General features: G+C 50.5%; 9 protein-coding genes across 9 annotated transcripts; all 9 read right to left on the reverse strand.

Moving 5' to 3' along the window:
• Positions 1–104: 104 nt before the first annotated feature.
• Positions 105–2,861, reverse strand: TbgDal_XI10690 (DNA topoisomerase III, putative; the record flags this gene model as incomplete). The annotated part of the gene is made up of 1 exon (XM_011781912.1): positions 105–2,861. The coding sequence occupies one exon, from the start codon at positions 2,859–2,861 to the stop codon at positions 105–107; it is 2,757 nt and encodes a 918-aa protein (XP_011780214.1).
• Positions 2,862–4,233: 1,372 nt separating this feature from the next.
• Positions 4,234–5,022, reverse strand: TbgDal_XI10700 (14-3-3-like protein, putative; the record flags this gene model as incomplete). The annotated part of the gene is made up of 1 exon (XM_011781913.1): positions 4,234–5,022. The coding sequence occupies one exon, from the start codon at positions 5,020–5,022 to the stop codon at positions 4,234–4,236; it is 789 nt and encodes a 262-aa protein (XP_011780215.1).
• A 903-nt stretch (positions 5,023–5,925) lies between these two features.
• On the reverse strand, positions 5,926–7,584 carry TbgDal_XI10710 (hypothetical protein, conserved; the record flags this gene model as incomplete). Its single annotated transcript, XM_011781914.1, has 1 exon — positions 5,926–7,584. One exon carries the CDS (start codon positions 7,582–7,584, stop codon positions 5,926–5,928), a length of 1,659 nt encoding a protein of 552 aa, XP_011780216.1.
• A 625-nt stretch (positions 7,585–8,209) lies between these two features.
• Positions 8,210–9,235, reverse strand: TbgDal_XI10720 (replication factor C, subunit 4, putative; the record flags this gene model as incomplete). Its single annotated transcript, XM_011781915.1, has 1 exon — positions 8,210–9,235. One exon carries the CDS (start codon positions 9,233–9,235, stop codon positions 8,210–8,212), a length of 1,026 nt encoding a protein of 341 aa, XP_011780217.1.
• A 554-nt stretch (positions 9,236–9,789) lies between these two features.
• Positions 9,790–11,424, reverse strand: TbgDal_XI10730 (oxidoreductase, putative; the record flags this gene model as incomplete). The annotated part of the gene is made up of 1 exon (XM_011781916.1): positions 9,790–11,424. One exon carries the CDS (start codon positions 11,422–11,424, stop codon positions 9,790–9,792), a length of 1,635 nt encoding a protein of 544 aa, XP_011780218.1.
• Positions 11,425–11,732: 308 nt separating this feature from the next.
• TbgDal_XI10740 (hypothetical protein, conserved) lies at positions 11,733–12,629 on the reverse strand (the record flags this gene model as incomplete). The annotated part of the gene is made up of 1 exon (XM_011781917.1): positions 11,733–12,629. The coding sequence occupies one exon, from the start codon at positions 12,627–12,629 to the stop codon at positions 11,733–11,735; it is 897 nt and encodes a 298-aa protein (XP_011780219.1).
• A 264-nt stretch (positions 12,630–12,893) lies between these two features.
• On the reverse strand, positions 12,894–13,325 carry TbgDal_XI10750 (hypothetical protein, conserved; the record flags this gene model as incomplete). The annotated part of the gene is made up of 1 exon (XM_011781918.1): positions 12,894–13,325. One exon carries the CDS (start codon positions 13,323–13,325, stop codon positions 12,894–12,896), a length of 432 nt encoding a protein of 143 aa, XP_011780220.1.
• Positions 13,326–13,593: 268 nt separating this feature from the next.
• TbgDal_XI10760 (hypothetical protein, unlikely) lies at positions 13,594–13,893 on the reverse strand (the record flags this gene model as incomplete). Its single annotated transcript, XM_011781919.1, has 1 exon — positions 13,594–13,893. The coding sequence occupies one exon, from the start codon at positions 13,891–13,893 to the stop codon at positions 13,594–13,596; it is 300 nt and encodes a 99-aa protein (XP_011780221.1).
• Positions 13,894–14,069: 176 nt separating this feature from the next.
• TbgDal_XI10770 (S-adenosylhomocysteine hydrolase, putative) lies at positions 14,070–15,383 on the reverse strand (the record flags this gene model as incomplete). The annotated part of the gene is made up of 1 exon (XM_011781920.1): positions 14,070–15,383. One exon carries the CDS (start codon positions 15,381–15,383, stop codon positions 14,070–14,072), a length of 1,314 nt encoding a protein of 437 aa, XP_011780222.1.
• Between the last annotated feature and the right edge of the window lie 816 nt (positions 15,384–16,199).

Consider the following 16,199-nt stretch of genomic DNA (forward strand, 5'->3'; position numbering starts at 1 on the left):
GTCGTTAGTTATCGAAAAAAAAAAAGGTACAAGAGCTAGAATAATATTATGATAAAAGAGACAGCACGCGGGAAAAGAACTCTTAGCATTTGTTTTGATGGGGGTCAGTCCAACCACTGAAAAAATTGGCACTTTGAACCATCACATTTTACGAAGCGCCTGCCCCTGGAAGCCGCTTGACCAGATACAAGATGCACGGCAGGCAATCCACAATGACACAACGGCGTAGCGGCACCATCAGCGAGGCCGGGTGGTATTTGAAACAACCCACTATTAACATCTATTGAAGGGAGTGTGTACGCTGGTCGAGGTTGTTGCTGTTGTGCAAGTTGCCGCTCCTGTGGTGCGGAACGAGACCCCCTGAGCACATTGTTTCCTTTCGTCCGTATGTGCTCTTTCATCCGAGCATCACAAAAGACACACACCTTCTCTCCTTCCTGCACTCCGGGAACAGCCGGAGATCCACCGAAGTCAAACTTGAGCATGATGGCGCTACACGATGGACAACGCGCGTCGTAAGCGAGACTCACTCGTTCCGCCGGAGGAAGCTTAATGGTAAAGTTGCACACGGGAAAGCCACGGCAAGCTAAAAAGAAACCCGAGTTATTGGAGCGAATACGAAGCCCGTTCTTTTTGCAAGACATACAGTTTGTGATTGTCACCGTTTCATGTCCCTTCGCTAGCGGGCAGTCAGCACCACAGTGAAAACAACGAAACTCTGCCAACGATTCCATCTCGGCACCTGGTGGAGGCGATGTGAAACAGTAGGGGCACACCGTGTGAGATGTGCCCTTGTCGATGTTCGTTATCTCTAGCACGCCAAATTTGCATATCACACAACGGTGACCACTGCGTTCTATGCGGTTATGCCGCCCATTCGGGACACGATACTCCTTTTGACATGTATCGCAACGCACGAACCAGGGGTTGCGCTCCTTCTGGACATGTTCCATCAAGTTCATAGGGTTACCGCAAGTCCCGCACTCCACCAGCCCACTAGCCGAAATGTGAGCTCTGGAGGTTCCAACCTCCTCCACGGCAGTCTGATACACGGGGTCGAGATGGAGGTGCAGCACTCTGTTCATCGCATCAGTTAAACTCAACATCTTTTGAAATATTTCCCTGTATAGGCGGACGGCGGCGTCAACAACGTCCCTCCTCGTCGCCTTTCCCGCGGCGATATCCGCCATTGCGAGCTCCATCTGAGCCCGCATCTGCGGTTGCAGAAGGCTAACCAGTCCATTTACCTCGTAAGCCGACGCAAGCGCATTGCCAACATGTGTGGGAACTAACGAAGAACCCTCACGCTTTACGTACTCCCTTTCCACTACAGTCTTGATGTGGTGTGATATTGTCGCATCAGTCCCTATACCATGTTTATCCATCAGCGTTATAAGGTCCGCCTCCGTTAAATTGGGGGGTGGAGAGGTGCGATGCTGTTCAAGGTCTGCATGTGTCGGGCGAAAACGCTCGCCTTGCTTGTAGGTTGGCAGAGTTGTGCTCTTCCATCGTTCGTAGATATACACCTCCATCCAACCCTTTTCATCAATGGTTGTCCCAGATGTTGTGAATTTTTCGCCACCGTACACAACGGCGACGGAAGTGGTGGAAGCCACGGCGTCGGGTGAAGTACACGCCAAAAAGTGGCGCACAATCAGGTTATACAGTTTAGCCCTGCCGTCGTTGGCAGCGGGCATCGGCTTCGTGGGATAGATAGGTGGATGTGCCTTGTCATCATGACCACCATTCAGCGGCCGACGAAATTTTCTGTTTGGATCGGCAAGCATCGCTTCCACAAACCCACTAACTTCCGGGTTCCGCCTCTGCGATCCCACTATATCCAGCAGTTCGTTGTCTGTGAACGAGAAAGAGTCGGTTTCAGTACGCGGGTACGATATGTACCCTTCTTGATAGAGGCTCTCTGCCCAGGTCATGCACTGATCAGACGATATGCGCAGGTGTGCGGTACACAATTTCTGCAACATGACAGTTGAAAGCGGGAAAGGCGGACGTCGTCTGTTGGGTCGCTTCATAACTTCCACAACCTCCGCTTCAGGCCTCGTGCGCGCCTCATCAAACATCTGCTGAAGCACCACAGCTGCCGCTATCTTGTCGTATATAGGGCCACGCACACTGTTAAAAGAAGTATCACCGTGCTGGAGAGTGAGTGTGAAGTAATCCTCCGGCACAAACCCTTTCTGCTCCCAGCCACGCTGAACCAGAAACCCAAGAGTTGGAAACTGGCACGGACCAAAGCTCAGGACCTTTGGAAAGTTTTTGAACTGGCTGCAAAACTTCAGGGTTTGGAATCGCGTGAAAACCGCCCCGAGGCGAAGATCGAGCTCTTGACGGGCCTCTACGGCCTCGGAAAGGGCCCTGTTTGGGGCTTTGAGATTGCGCATCGCGCCAAGTATATCACGCTTCGTAAGCGCAGAGAAATGTGCACGGCAAATAGAAATCGAACTGTGCTCCTTCTGCACCACATCAATCACCTCGAAGCAGATGTTTTCCCCCTCACGATCACAGTCCATCCACAGGGCAAGTGTCGTGGCACGCCTTCCAAGTTCCCTCAGGTTCTTCTGAATCTCACTAAGATCCGACCTCACGCGCTTCACCGTGCCCAAAGTGAATAAGTCAATGATAGGGAAACTTGCCCAGCCCGCTGCTTGTGGTGGAAAGTCGGACTCCATCAGGTGCCCCGATACGGAGGTACATATCATTGTCTTCCCCTCAAAATTAAACTCGAAAACTGGATTATAGATGGAATGACTGCGAATAGTTCTTTGGTTACCACCCGAAAGAATGGTTGCTATTTCCCTCGCCACGCTGGGCTTCTCCGCAACATTCAGCCATATTGTCATCCCTCACGTGACCACTGCAGGCGCTATGATCGGTTTTCCTTTTCGTCCCCTTCCTTTGTTATCCTTTCCACTAGGGGCCCCACCCCGCGTAACACAGGACGCCTTGTGCAGCCGCGACGTCTGCTACGCCGGTGTTGGCGATTAGGGATCCCTACAAACACATGTGGTACATATGCATAACAAAAATAAAGTAAAATGGAAAGGGGACAATGGTGAAAAAACACTCAAATAATGGGGAAGGATCCAAGGGCCAACAAAAGAAACACAACGCACGTGGACCGGGGCGGGAACTCGTGCGCCGCGGTATACAGTTACTTCTGTTGCAGCCTTCAACATGCTGGTTAACAGCAAGATTGGAACCAACGTCACATGACGGAGGAAACAATAGGGGCTACCAACAAAGAGATAAAGACTACAGGGGAGCAAAAGTAATAGTGATCAACGCATCTCTGTATTGCGTGTGAAAAGGTCTTTGCCTCGACAACAACTCGGCGACCTATAGCTCCACGCAAACATAATCGGCGTACGCACGTGTGCATGTATGTATACACATGATTTCGCGCCAAGGGGACGAAGGGAAGACAATCCCACTCCTTTCTACCATACCTATACAATCCCTCCAACTTTACAATGGCACGAACATGTGAACACGCACACACGCAAGCATGTGAAACACCGGGGGCACCTTCACTGACGGGCTCTCTTGCAATTATTGTTTCCGTTCCTGATTAACTGGACAATAACTGGTATGGCTTTCGTTTCAGCTGTTCTGGCCTTCAACAACACTTGAAGAGAGGGGGGTACACCGCTACCGTCGCTTCGATTGAAGTCTGAAGTTTTTCGTTTGCATATTGATTTAATTACCTTTGCTCCTTTCCTTTCACATTTTATTCACAGTTCATTCCCTTGTTATAGCTTCTCTATCCACTCGTTCTCCTTCCTTCAAGCTGTTTTTTCCCCCGTTGGCACACCAAAAACAGAGTAGCTGAGAAAGGGAATATTGCAATGCGTAAATAATCTCTTTACAGTCGAATCACGACAATCATCATGCCCCAGAAGGCACACGTCTTTTCTGCTATTTTCGCCCAGATTTTCATATGTGTACCTATAGATATATATCATATAAATATATATATATATATATATATAACATTTCCTTTCACTCACAATTTATCCCCTCCCTATCTTCCCATTATATTTTTCTCCATCGGCAACTTATTACACACTTCATACAAGCCTCTTTGGCGGCATGTTACCGCAAGAAAGGACTTTGTGTATTGTATTTCACACTTGCTAGTGGAAACGAGGCGAATGGCCTGCTCTCGCTGCCTCCGTACATCCCTCACTTTCCGCCGGCCGGTCTCCACCCTTCTCAGTTCACGGGTTGCTCGTCAGTCCAGAGGTTGAGGTTGTCTCGGAGGAGACGAACAATGAGGTTTGACTCACGGTAGGCCTCGTCATCAAGCGTTTCCAGCTCTGTCACGGCCTCATCGTATGCCTGCCGTGCGAGGTGGAACCCCTTCTCATGTTCCTTCATGATTTCATAGTAAAAGACAGAGAAGTTTAGTGCAAGGCCGAGGCGAATTGGATGTGTGGGTGCCAGTGAACTGTTCGCCACCTCCGTGGCCTTGGCGTAGGCGTCGAGTGCAAGCTGCCTCTGATCACCTTCCGGTGCGATCTCGGCGTAGTAGCGGTGGTAGTCGCCCTTCATTTTAAGGTAGAATACCTTCGCTTCACCTCCCTGGGAAGCAGGGATTAGGTACGTGTCAAGCAGTGACAGTAAGTCGTCGCAAACCGCCGCTAGTTCCGCCTCAAATTCGCGGCGAAGTGAGACGATCAACTCCATATTGTCACTCTTCTCCTTGGTGCTTTCGCGGTTCTCAATAGAAGTGATGATGCGCCACGCATTGCGACGGGAACCGATAACGTTCTTGTACGCCATCGAGAGCAGGTTACGCTCCTCTGTGTCAAGTTCGCTGTTCATCTTCACCAACTTGCGCATGCATTGTACCATCTCGTCGTACCGCTCCGCCTCTTCCGTTAGCTTAGCCATGAACACGAGATCCTTGGTGGCATCGGGAAGTTTGAACTCTGACAGGTTCTTCTTTGGAACAACTTCATCGAGGAGCACGGCGTTGTACCACTTGATGCAGTCCGTCATTGTTTGTTGCCTCGTGTTATATTACCTTCAGGTATCCTCTCCTTAGCCTCGTAACGACCGCCTAGGCACTTTACGAAAATTTGTATGAGCGACAATTAAATATGATTAGCGTCCACAACCTAGGTAAACCTTTGCTATCCGTCGATGCTCTACTGGCCTCCTTGAAGTGGCTGCTAAGGCTGTTTTTCGCTCACCCTTTGCCTTCCCGCTCTATACTTTTCTTTGTTTCACTAGAACCTTCCGCAGACGGTGTGGAGTTAATCACCAGTTGTTGCTTGGCGTGTTATTGATTGTGTTTCCCCTTAAATAACTTTCTTCTACAAGTCCGTGATGCTCTCGCAGAAAAGAAAAAAGGAAAAAAAGGAACGCGCTTTCTGCGGCAAGAAAGGTGAGTTAACAGCAGCATTCCGGTGTGAAAAGATAAGGAGGAGACAGAAAGGGTAGTATGTTTAAACACAAGAAAAAGCGGCTTGCACTGTATTAAAAGCACGGTACCCAAACACAAAAGAAACATGAAAAACAAAACAATAACTAACCAAAAGTGAGAACTGGAAAAACAAAAAAAAAGTGGGGAACAAAGTCCACCGCATGTAATCTAAGAGAGGAGGTCACTGCAACACCGCCTCTATAAAAACAACACGCGCATGTATTTAAAAAATGGCACAAATATACATATATATATATATATATTTCATGTCAAACATAAGTCGCGGTTGTCGTTGTTTCTGAACAAACAAAGAAGTGTCACACACAGGCACCATCTTATTCTCTCCTTTGCCTCCTGTGCGCGCAGCTATTCCGGTAAATATATTTGGGCTCTTTTGCCCTCTCCTTGTTATGCATCTATGTTTGTTTTATGCTTTCATTGAATCTATGGTTTAACGCTCCCAACCCATAGAGTTGTCACTTTGACAACTCAACGAGCCGCTGGTGAAGCGCCTCTGCCTGTTCCGTCTGCCCTCGCAGCAGCGTCATAACGTCCAAACCGGATGGGGCTGTAGGAAAGGCGTGTGCGTAAGTTGATGGCACTCGCTGCTCCCGTTGAGGGGGTTTCCGTTCCATGGTCTCTAAGGAATAGCACGGCCGCATTTCCATGTCACGTTCTAGAAGCGCGTGTACAAGTCGACGCCGCACAGTCTCCGCCTGGGAACTCTCCACCTTCGCCTGCTTTTTAATTCGCTTGAGCTCCTGTCGAACGAGCCGCACGCGTCGATCGGCCGCGTCTTCCAAATCCTTAACGTGCGTCTCTGACACCTCCACAAGGCGACGTGCCTCCTGGAGCTCCTCCTCGCGGAAACGCAATTGAATGCGTAGTCGTTCCACCTCCAATCCACTCTCTTCCTGGCCTTTATGAGACGCAACCAAATCCTGTACTTGTTTGCGCGCGGCTGCGAGATGCTGCGAGAGGTGATCTCGCTCGGCTGTTAACCACTCCTCGCGCTGGGTGAGGGCCTCCATTTGGGTTCGCAACTGCTTACACTCCGCCGCATAGCTCTCAAGTTTTGCCTCACGTTGCCGCAACAAGCGCTTGCTCTCCTCAAGTTCTGCACGAGTTTGCTCCACACGCCACCCCTGTTGTTGCTGCTCCGAGCGAGAATCTGCCAGTAACTTTTGCACGGCGGCAACTTCCTCACGCGCGTCTGCGCGCACAGTTTCCAGCTGTTGGTGAACAGATCGTTGCAGCGCCGAATATTTCTCCTGCTCCTGAACCCTTTGTGCTGCCGCTTCGTCCGCTGCCGCAGAGAGCTGACTCACACGCTCTAACAGCCGAGCCTTCTCTTCAGCGTCTTCAATGCGCAATGCCTCTAACTCCTCCGCATGCCTCGACTCTGCCTCACACAGTCGGATCTGCGCATCGCGAAGCTCGGCCGTTAGAGTTTCCACCTGAAGCGCAGCCTTCCTGGCATCAGACACACACTTTTCGCGCGACACGGCGGCATCGTTCTGCAAATCTGAGGACCGCCGCACGAGAGAGCGCATTTGAAGCAGTTCTGCCTCCATACTCCGACAACGCTGCTCTACCTCCAATTGCCGCCCTTGTTGCTCACGCAAAGCATTATGAGCGGTCAAAAGTTGTTGACTGAAGCGTTCCCTCTCCTCCAGCAGCTGTCCATTCTGTACTGCGCACCGCTCTTCAAGCTCAGAAACCTGTCGTTTCAACTGCTGAACAACCGTCACGTCAGCCGACACGTTCAGACGTTGCTGAAGATCTTTTATCTGCGCCCGTAACTGGTCCATCTGCTGCTCCTGTTCCAGCAAGTTGTCGGCAACGGCGTGCCGTGCATTTTCCAGTCGCCCCTTGAGGTGCTCCACAGACACTGTCGCTGCAAGGTATCGGTCCTTGTAGGCCAGAGCCTCCTCTAGCTCCTTCTTCAGCTCCCGCATCCCGCTATTTAACCTGTCCTCATTGTTCTTAGCTGCCTCCAACTGCTTCACAAGCCGCTCACTCCGTTCCCGCTCACTTTGCAACTCGTGAGTCACGCCAGCATATTTCTCACTAAGGGCAGCGAAGTTCTCTCGGAACTCGGTGCAAACCGCCAGCAGCTCACTGTACGTTTTCATTGTACTACCACGCTATCCCTCCCTTCCAGTAGCTGAGCGATGAGTGACTTCTGCAAATATTAACAGACAAAAAGTAAATAGAAACGAAATGAGATTAAAAAGCTGAAACAGTAATGCAGGAAGCAGTTACAATACCTCAAGATACGCGTATATAATAACGTATTGGATAGCCTGGAAGAAGACGATTTTTAACAAAAAAAAAAACACGCCGACAGATGCACACAAAGAGAAATTCTGCCACGTGCAAATAGCTAAGAAGCAAAGTACGCAATCATTCTCTAAAACTGTGTACCCGCCAGCACACCGCACAACAATCACAACACCATCTACTCCAACTATCACTTTACCTTCCCCCTCCCTTCACCTCCACCCCTCTTAAAACACTGAGGGCATGTTCACTTCACATGCATACGAACAGGGGGTAGTCATAACACCGTTCAGAATTTGGTATATAAGCTCCCCCAAAGTGCAGCGACACGGCTTCCTTCTCACACAAGTTTTTCACTTACGTAGGCGTGCCCAGAATGCGATTACCCGTCAGATAGGGGAAGAGGGCAGAACAGGAGGAAAAGTTAGCGATCCAGGAAAAAAAAAAGAAAGTTCGATGATATGGCAAAGAGAGGAGTTACGACTTCGTTGCGACAATGATTCTACACACCATCGACGCGAGTTGCAACGGTGTGCCTACACCCTCAGCTACCCTCATCGTCACCTCTCCTATAATACGCAGAACTTGTAGTTGCTGCTTCTCGTCGCGGAATAATTTAACATTCTGAGCGGCGCGGAAGAACGTCGAGATAACATCGGAGGTAGCATAACCACGACCCAAAAGCCGCTGCATCTCCTTATGCGCTGCGGCAAGGTCTTGTTTCACACAGCTAGTCAATATGGCTTCAACAAGCTGGGGATGAGGTAAGTCGCACACCTTGAACACATTATCCGCATTCACCAGACTGTATCCCGAACACGTTGCCTGCAGCGCATTCACAGCGGAACGAAGGTCACCGTCAGCGAGATAGAGCAGTGCCTCGAGCCCGTCATCAGTGTATGCAACATTCTCTTGTTGAATGATGTACATGAGGCGCCTCAGGATATCAGTGTGGGAGAGTTTTCTGAAGCGCACTACGGCACAGCGTGATTGAATTGGTTCTATAATTTTATGGCTGTTATTACACGCAAACGCAAACCTCGTCGTACTGGAGTGAAGCTCAATGGTGCGGCGCAGGGCCTGTTGAGCAGCGGGTGTCATGCTGTCTGCCTCGTCAAGAATTACAATTTTGTGCAGATTGATTTTCCGGTTGTTCGAGTCACCCACTCTCTGCGGGAGGGTTTTCTTCGTCTGCGCGAAAAGTTTGATTTTCTCCCGCACCACGTCAAGGCCCCGATCATCGCTGGCATTAAGCTCCAACACGGCATCCTTTAGTGCGTTGTTGTTTGAGCCACCACCATCCGGATCACTGAGGAGGCTTCGAGCGAGGCATAGCATACTTGTGGTCTTCCCTGTGCCCGGCGGCCCACAGAGCAATAGATTTGGAAGGTTCCCCTCGCGCGCGATAACTTGCAACCGTGCAACGGCATCAGCATTTCCAACAATGTCTTCCATCGACATCGGGCGGTATTTCTCCACCCAAGGTACTGTCTGTTGTGTCATCTTGTGGAAGTTACCTGGTGGCACACAATACACTGTTATATGTCACGCAACCGCGCAGTTTCAAGTGCCTAAGCACAACAAATACCAGGTCGCTAGACTGCTTTACAGCTAGAGTACAATTTGTTCAAACCGCTAGCGGTACCTCCTTTCGATTATATTTAATTTCCGTCGCCCACTTTTTTCTCCAGTTATCTTTTAGTCGCCGCACGCCTCCTTTCTGTTTTTATATTTTTACCTGCACTCACAACCTCACCCTTAGGTAGTCCTTTCGGTGTAGTCGTTTGTTTATGTCCACTTTAGAAGAGATGCCACTTATAAGCACTCACGCACACACACCACCCGCGAGTGATGGGTTGGAGGTGACGGACTGCGGCCTCACCATGGTTAAGCAGGAAAGAAGTGAGTAAACGGAAGTGTGCTAGCATAAGGAAGCTGAGTACATGCAAATGAGCATGTGTCCGCAGGAGCACACATGAAACAAAAAGGGGGGATGATATTTTAAAGACGAGATCAGAGCATTTCCACTTCAGAACGAGCGAAACGCCGAAATAGGCCTACCCAACGGGGTCTTGTAAAAACGATGCTACCCTGAAACCAATGGCCGCACCAATCACACTGCTGGAACCGCAAGTCGGCGCAGGCACAACGCTGGCGTCAGCCACATAGATACCCTCCACACCACGCACACGCAAACTACTGTCCACAACGCTTCCAAGAGCGCATGTGCCGAAGAGGTCCCCGGTGCTCTCTGCGTACCGCGCCAAAAACGCGGCGCAGCTCCTCTGCGTGGCAAGCCCGTCAGCCGGGTGATGCAACCTCACATCGAGTGAAGCAAAGGGGGAACGATCATTATACCTGTCACCACCAGGGCCACAGAGTGAACCTACCCACCGCAAACCCTCATCCATACACTGCACATCATGTCGTGTGGAGAGCATGCGACTGGTGATCCGTATATTTTCACCGTTAGTTGTCGAAACGCAGTTGGCCCCATCATTTGAGAGAGTCAACTCACCACGCGCCTCAGGATAGTGATGTGCAACACGAACGGCAAATCCAGTGAACGGCCGCCAGCCACACCACCTAACGTTGGGCGTCGGGTAAAAAGTTAAAGAAAGGTCGGGATGGGCAAGTTCAGGGGTAGACCGTACAAAGGCACCCGCCTCACACAATGAAGCGAATATACCGCTCCGATCCTCGTTGTACTCTCTCCATTGACTTAAAAGGTAGCCACTGTTCCCCCAACTTAATGACTTACTACGCAGGTTAGAACCATCGGTTACACGGAAAACAACAGTTGCGCAACAAGATTGTATGAGATTCTGCCCTACCCCCTGCAAATCCGCCACAGTTCCCTGAGGGCCTACACCACTCCGAAGCAGCAGCGCTGGAGACTCAATCGAACCCAGACACACGACCAAGCGGGGAGCCGAGAGAACGGTCGACTGATCACCTTCCACTACCTCAACACCTGTGGCTCGCTTTCCGTCAAAAACAATGCGATGTGCCCGCGTTCTGCTCATCACCGTAACATTTGGTAGAAGGTGTCGTTCCGCTTCAAGCAAACAATCGAACACATCAACACGAACACCCTTTCCAACGTGTGATTGGAAAACCGAGAAACCATCAGGTGAACCATTGTTGAACTCATCCGTCTGTGGAATGCCAAGAGATTCACATGACTCAAACCAGCGAACATTAAGCTCTGAAGAAACACTTGCTGGCGGAGGATCAGTGACTAACAGAGGGCCACTATCACCATGGTAAACGTCACTACCATCTCTCAAATTTCGCTCAAGGGCCTTAAAGATGGGAAGCACACTGTCCATCGTCCAGTCATCGTCTTTCCAAGACGCATAATCATCATTACTGCCTCGGAGATACCTCATGTCATTGCACCAGCTGCTCCCCCCGAGGCAACAGCCCTTAACATAAAGTAATTTTCGGCCACCGATACAACTCTCAGATACGCCACGATAAGACCTGAGAAACTCTCGAGTACTTCTCACAGAAGAGATAAACGGATAAAATAAAGGCACCCGCATCACAAGTGGCGGAGCCCTCGACGAACCTTGTTCCACAATGCAAACATTTGCACCGGGATTTTGAAGTGCTATAGCACGACCGGCAGCACAACCAGCGGCACCAGCACCAAGTACGATGACATCAAATGTCCGTTTGCATGTCATTACCTTTTATATAGAACAAAATAGAAAAAACATTCCGTTATACGCCAAAAAAAAAAAGAGAACACAACTGGGATTCAAAAAGGAAAAAACGAACCAACACCTTCAAATAGGCGAAACCCACGAGTCTAAAGAACTGATTTTAAAAAAAGCCTACAACAAAGAATACTACACCAACCCTCAACCCACACAGACCACTCAATTACACACGTGAAGAGAGTCCACCCAAGGGACATTACATGAACACAAAAGCGCATTCAAACGACAAATTTGTGAGTCAACGGGGGAAAAAAAAGCATCAGACGCACGGTTTATCCCCCTGAGGGCAACTGACGCGCCCTTTCCCTCGCGAGCGCTACGTCAGCGTACTGTATGGGAAGACCTGCAGACACTGCGTATTGCTCGTCATCACGCAGGCCACGATGCACATCGCATAGTTGAGAGTTCGCCCGGCGTTTCGCCAAACGAATCTCACACAAGTTCGATTCCAGCAATTGTACCTGCAGTGCCGATAAACGTTCGAACTGTCGCAAAGAAGCTTCAGGGAGAGGAGGCATACCCGGCTGCGGCTGCGGCACCCTTTGAGCCTCAACCTCTTCCTTTCGTTGCTCCGTATACCGCGCGACATCATCGTAACAGTCCACACAGCGGAGTTTCTCCAACGCCCTCCGGTTGCTATTGCGCGCATGCGTAATACCAGCACCCATGGCGCGCAGCAGCAGGCGGGTAGCCACAACGGCCACAAAACAAGTGGTTACTCCAACAGCAATAGCTCCCACAGGCCGCCGTCGCATCAGCGGCCAGCGCCGTCGACCTACAGAAAGTACCGCGAAACCACTTGCCACGCCCATACAGAGCGCTGCATTCATTGTGGTGAAGTCGTAGCGCCAACGCCCACCGGCACGCGCACGCACAGCCGCAGCGAGGTAAGCGTAGCGAAGAACACCGTACGTCCCCGCGGCTGCCTTCACAGCCGCCTCGTCAACAAGGACATACCCACCATGTATGTCGAGGGGCAGAGCCTTGTTGAAGTAACCGCTCATGTTGGGAACATTCCAAAAAGTAAACCTGTCCGGCCGCAATCCCGCAAGCTGCAAACACGCCTCCCCCAGCGTACGATAGGTGGGCGAAGCATCTTCGTGGTACAACGATATGTGCGTGGCAAGCTGATGGAACTGAGCCTTAGCGGTGAAGTAAAGACCGTCCATCACTGTTCCCTATGTGTGCCCTGGAGGCCACGAACAAGACACAGAAATGAGTCAAGGGGAAACAGTAACATCAACAAATACAAAGCGTCACGGTACATACAGCGAAGCAGTGCCGCGGACTGCGGAGGAGTGAAAACCAGCAAAAGAAACACCGGAATACACGGCACAGTACGTGAGTGCACGGCAGGTGTAATAACCTAATACCGGATGGTTCCCGCAACACAATTAGGCAATGAGGTGGTGTAACATGCGAGAGGGATGAGTCTACCGCTGGACAATTTCCGCATCACCTTCGTCAGTAAACGCCTTGTGCGCGTCTAACAGAATCTGGATATCCTCCAGCAACCCACAGGCTCGCGCAGCTGCAGCAGCAACAACAAACAGAAGGGCAAGCAGCGCAATACCGGAAACCGTCTGCTTTCCAGCAGCGGAGAGTATTGCCCTCAGGAGAGCAACGGGGAAAGACTCCTGTGGTAGTTTCACCGATGCCTCCAGAAGTATGGAGGAAAGGGTCGAAAACACCAATGAGAAGGACAGGGAGACAATCAATGCACCAAAGGATATGCGAAGGAAACCCGCACCGGCGACAAACACAGTTCCTGTGACTACGACCACAACCGACACCACAACTATCAGGGCTGACAGTACCTCCTCGCCCATCACACTACACTTGATGAAAATAGTTGTCACTTGCATACAGAAGGTGGTGGCATGATGGACAAAACCAGAAAAGAAATAAAAAGAAACAATATCGTCAAAAAATCCATATCGGAAGCGCTGAGAAGGGCACGGCGATGCAGCAAGACGAAGAAGCGCTGGCAGGGAAGCACCGTCCACTGAACGAGCACATGTTGGCCATGCCTGTCACTCGTTTTGTTGCTAATGAAGCGAAGTATACCCCATCATTCTTATCGTTCCTATTAAAACTTCACAATTTCTCCCTTGTAGACATGCGTGGCTGCGCTTACGCGCTTCCCGGCAATAAAGCAGTTAGAGGAGGCACCGCGCGCCGCTTGACTGTGACTTCACGATGTAGAGGCCGCGCACTGTTGCCACACTGAAATAATAAGGAAAAAAAACAAATCACAACAACAGGAATGAAGAAATAGTAAAGCCAGACAAGCAAACAAACAGAGGCCGCATCGGTAACACCCTCCCTAGTCGCATGCCGCGCAGTATTACTCCTCGTTTCACTCAGCTGCTTAGTTGCCGTTATCATGCACACCTCACATCTCTCCATACTGTCAGTTACCATTGCTTCCATTAATTCCCTGAATTTTTCCCAACCCCCGTTTTTACTGGCCGCGTGCAGCGTGCGGTTACGAAAACGTTCCCATCATACTGATTTCCGCGCACGTACGCACATTGGTCGAACGTACCATTTTTTTAATACCTGAACAGACGCGTAGGTGCATCCCAGCAGCCCCTGAAGTGGATATCTTAGTAACGGTAGTGGTCAGGTTTGAAGGGACCGTCGACAGGACAGTTGATGTATTCTGCCTGTTTCGGTGTGAGCTTTGTCAGCTTAGCGCCCAGCTTGCCGAGGTGCAATGCAGCAACCTTTTCGTCAAGCTTCTTGGGTAGGAAGTAAACCTGAGCCTTGGCGCCACGTGGGTACTTGCCGGTGTCTCGGTTTGTCCACAACTCAATTTGGGCAAGGACCTGGTTGCAGAAGGAGTTCGACATCACAAAGGAAGGATGGCCAGAAGCACAACCCAGGTTGACCAGGCGACCCTCAGCCAGAAGAATGATGTGGCGGCCATTGGCCATGGTGTAGCGATCCACCTGCGGTTTCACTTCCACGCGCTCCTTCGCATTTGCCTTCAGCCACGCCACCTGGATCTCTGTGTCGAAGTGGCCGATGTTGCACACAATTGCATCGTCACGCATGCGGGGGAAATGCTCTGATGTGATGATATCGTCGTTGCCGGTCGTCGTGACGAAAATGTGTGCCTCCTCAACAACGTCCTCAACCAATAGCACCTGATAGCCCTCCATCGCAGCCTGCAGCGCATTAATTGGATCAACCTCCGTCACAACGACACGTGCTCCAAAGCCACGCAGCGCAGCCGCGCAACCTTTGCCCACATCACCATATCCACAGACACATGCGGTCTTGCCAGCAATCATTACATCGGTAGCACGCTTGATGCCGTCCACGAGAGACTCACGGCAACCGTACAGATTGTCGAACTTGCTCTTCGTCACACTGTCGTTCACATTCATGGCGGGGATGGTCAGCTTACCCCGCTGCAGCCGCTTGTACAGGTTTTTTACACCTGTCGTTGTCTCCTCGGAGACACCGTATATTTTTCCGTCCAGCTCCTTGCACTCATCCAGGACGTAATTTGTCAGGTCGCCACCGTCGTCGAGCAGCATGTTGGGGTAACCATCACCGCTGAAGCCCTTCAGTGTCTGCTTCATACACCACATGTACTCCTCTTCAGTTTCGCCCTTCCAAGCAAAAACAGGGATACCCCGCTTCGCAATCGCGGCGGCTGCATGGTCCTGTGTGGAGAAGATGTTGCACGAGGCCCACCGCACTTCAGCACCGAGCTCCACAAGCGTCTCGATAAGCACAGCAGTCTGCATAGTCATGTGCAGGCAGCCAGCGATCTTGGCACCCTTCAGAGGCTTCGAAGGGCCGTACTCACGGCGAAGTTCCATGAGACCCGGCATTTCGTTCTCTGCGAGCTCAAGCTCCCTGCGGCCCCATTCAGCGAGGCTGATATCACGTACCTTGTAATCAGTCATTATTCAATAAGAGTGTTTTAACCTCACTGCAGAATGTATGAGAGTTAGACCGACGAACTTGAATGATCTCCGTTGATGTAAACCAATTTGTTTGTTTGCTTCAAGTGGCTTATTCTGTGTCCAAGAAACAGAGGAGGGACGAAGGTAAATGTAAACAGCGTACAACGGGTAACGACTATTGGTGGATTCAACAAAAGTACTCACAAGTGGGTGTCCGCAGCTATCGCAAAATAGCTCCCCTGAAGAGACGTCACGGCCACCCAAGCACATCCGAACAAACATACGTACGAAGTTTTACTGATTTGAGTGATGTGTGGGTTATGTCGGACTTTTTTCAAAAAAAAAAAAAAAGGAAATATATCGTGCTACCACGTGTAAAAGTCAAGCCGTAGTTTGTGTAACAACGAGAAAGTGGTAGATCACCAGCCATAGTCACCATTGTGCCGTGTAAATGGGGAAAATATCGCTTTTTCTAGATTCAGGAAGCCGAGAGGGCATCAAGCTGGTGGCAATATTGTGCATGCCTGAACGATAATTCTTTGTTAGGCCACATTATCCCGGTATTTATGATTGAGGAAAGTCGTAAAACCACCGGCATCAGCTTGAATGCCGCGCCGCTCCGAGTCAAACCGCTCTTATTTGGTAGGTAAGCTTACGGAGGAGCGCAGTACCTGTAGTTGAAACGGCTGTGGCGAAACAACGAAGGTGTGACGAATATCTTTAATCAATAACAAACAGAACTAGTAGGAACAAAAGTTCAGCATGGAGGTGGCGGGATGCAACTGAACTTACGGCAGTTGTCGACTGAGTTCGCCA

The sequence above is a fragment of the Trypanosoma brucei genome, chromosome 11 (genome assembly GCF_000210295.1).
Source record: "Trypanosoma brucei gambiense DAL972 chromosome 11, complete sequence".
Classification (NCBI taxonomy): Eukaryota; Euglenozoa; class Kinetoplastea; order Trypanosomatida; family Trypanosomatidae; genus Trypanosoma; species Trypanosoma brucei.